This window comes from Phaseolus vulgaris, chromosome 7 (genome assembly GCF_000499845.2).
Source record: "Phaseolus vulgaris cultivar G19833 chromosome 7, P. vulgaris v2.0, whole genome shotgun sequence".
Classification (NCBI taxonomy): Eukaryota; Viridiplantae; Streptophyta; class Magnoliopsida; order Fabales; family Fabaceae; genus Phaseolus; species Phaseolus vulgaris.
The window spans coordinates 30,628,674-30,631,216 of record NC_023753.2 but is presented as its reverse complement, the minus strand read 5'-3'; the positions used below and the strand labels follow the sequence as shown (position 1 = coordinate 30,631,216).

Genomic DNA, 2,543 nt, shown 5'->3' with positions numbered 1-2,543 from the left:
GTACGAAAATGAATAATAAATAAATCAAAATGTACCAAGATAACTAGCCAGAATCTCATGCCCAGTTTGCTAATTATCAGACATCAGAGTAGGATATTCCACCGACAGAAGGATTAATTCCATATCCCCGATAATAGTCAGACTATCTTAGTTTCCTGAAATGTAGTAAAAGCTCTGTAGATTATTATAATACAAGAAGAAAAGTAAATCATCATTCATTCTGATTCATCGATCTCTTTCTCTCACATGCTACCGTCCTCTTCAACCTCAAATACCCCTGGATTGTTACTGTATCTTCTTAGCAGATAATGAGCATTAGTATTTTGCAGGTTTATATCTGAAATACGAAATTAAGAGAATATGTACTATAATAACACAGAAAAAACTATGGACAAAGTGTTTTTGTAATAAAGATATCATAAAATTAACACTTGAAGATAAATATACAGCCAATTGGAGAAAAAAAATGTCCATGATCTGTTCAAATGCACAGATATATTGACGTATGAATTTAAGGGTAGAAACGATACAACAAAAGTACTCATCTTTAATCAAGTGTAAAACACTCACATCCTTGATAACCCACAACTCACTAAATGATCTGTTAGTATGGTGGATTTTCACAACTCTAGTCGTTCTTCCACGCGTATAAAATATGGGAGAAGCCAAGACCTTGTGACTTGGTCTCAGAAAACCTCTGAGAGAACGACCACTGCACTACATTTGCATCAGAAAGGGGTTGACCAGCCCACAATTTTTCCTCGGAAATGGATGTTCTGAACATAAAGACAGCATTTCCAAGAGATGTGCCAAAGAGCCAATTATAAACATCCCAGAAAACTTCAACTGCAAGGCCATCCACCAAGATGGTATGGTTTCCCCTAAACTTCCACTTCAGCCTCTTCACCTGCATCACCGTTTTGCTATCTATGCGAATGATAAGGCACGGATCAGACACCCCTGAAGTGTCACATTCTATGACAAGATCATGAATCTGACCATTGTCACAAAACACGGCCTTATTACCAAACATCTTCTTGCCAAAAACATGTTCTTTTTTGGCAACAATCACTGCATTAGAGGGTAATGGGATGGCACTGGATTTCTTGAAAGCCTCTTTCCTCAAATCTCCAAGAAGGAGAACCATTTGCCGATCTACAACTACTCCTACATAAAACCCCTCCAAGGGTTCAGGACCAACACCAAATCTAGCAGAAGAAAGGTCCCAATACACGTCAATCTTACAAGAATAAGCCTCTAAGCTCTTACTACCCCTCCTTTTGGAAAACACCCAGGGTTTAATATCCACCTTACACAGACACTGATTTGAAGAATCATCGATCCCAACGCTAAGCCCTTGCCCCATCAAGCTCTTACTCCACGTGATGGTTATCAAGCAGCACTTACCTCTTATCCGGCATTGGTAAACGCAGATAACCAGATTCTGTGCAGTTTTGCTAGCGTTTGAAGATGAAGAATCTGCAACCTGAACTGCATTTTCACCAAAGCATGAAGGGAAGTCCTTCATTTTTCTTTCCTCAAACAGCAACCAACCACAACTGAGTTCAATTTCGAACCTTTTTGGCAAACAGAACAAAAGTAGACAACAAATGTTCTCTCTCTCTCTCGCACACACACATAAACACTCTCTCTCTATATATATCTGAGGATAAGGCAGAAGGTGCAGAGGGCTAAGAGAGAGTGTTACCTTGATGGATCAGAGATGCAGTACAAGGCATATCAGAGAGTGTTGAAGAGATGGGGTCTTAGATTGGAACCCATGACTATCTATCTGTTTTTGAGAGAAGAAGAGCGGAAGAGGCGCGTGCAAGGAGAAGACAAATTTGGAGGAATGTAGAGAGTGAAAGGGGGTCACAGAGAAGAAGACAAAAAGCAGACTTGTTTCACTGTCAATGCCACAAATCAATCTCCTAGAATTGAAATTTTTTCAAAAACAAAAACAAAAACAATAATAATAGTAGAGTGTGTATGACTCTATTCTGTGCCTACTATTATGGTTAAAGAATTAGCATAGAGAAAAAAAGAGATGGTGACAAGCCAAAGAAAAGAAGGGGACAATGTGGAAGAAAATGGTAACTGGGTGGAACTTGGAAGGCTGATTTGTGAGAGTTACTCTTCACTGATTAAAGTTAAGAGGGGAAAAGAAAGTTTTTTTTCCCTCTCCTATGGTGTGTGTAGTTGCTTTTACCCGACAAGCACACATGAACCAACAAGAGATTTCTCAATCAGAATAACAAAAATGAAATACTATAATTATGTTAAGACTGAATAGTCAATGAATGTAAATTCTCTTTATTTGGCATCTATGTATTCAAAGGGAAGGAGAGTGAGTGAATGGTTGAGGTTGAGAAGGAGTTCTTCCCAAATGGACCCCCCCCGTCTCCTGTAAAAATGCCACCACCTTCTCTGCTCTTCTCGCAATTGTAATCATGGATATCACAAACATTATTTTTGTTGTTGCCGAATGTATATTTGGGTAATTATCTTGCATTTTCCCTTATTTAGAGCTATGTTTGACCAAT

General features: G+C 38.7%; 1 protein-coding gene across 1 annotated transcript; it reads right to left on the bottom strand.

The window, feature by feature from the left end:
* Positions 1–399: 399 nt before the first annotated feature.
* LOC137829904 (uncharacterized) lies at positions 400–2,297 on the bottom strand. Its single transcript, XM_068636929.1, has one exon. The coding sequence runs from the start codon at positions 1,526–1,528 to the stop codon at positions 629–631; it is 900 nt and encodes a 299-aa protein (XP_068493030.1). The 5' UTR covers positions 1,529–2,297; the 3' UTR covers positions 400–628.
* Positions 2,298–2,543: the final 246 nt, after the last annotated feature.

What these genes read in the sequence shown, in the direction of transcription:
- LOC137829904 (XM_068636929.1), bottom strand. Translation starts at nt 1,528, where the DNA reads ATGAAGGACTTCCCTTCATGCTTTGGTGAAAATGCAGTTCAGGTTGCA.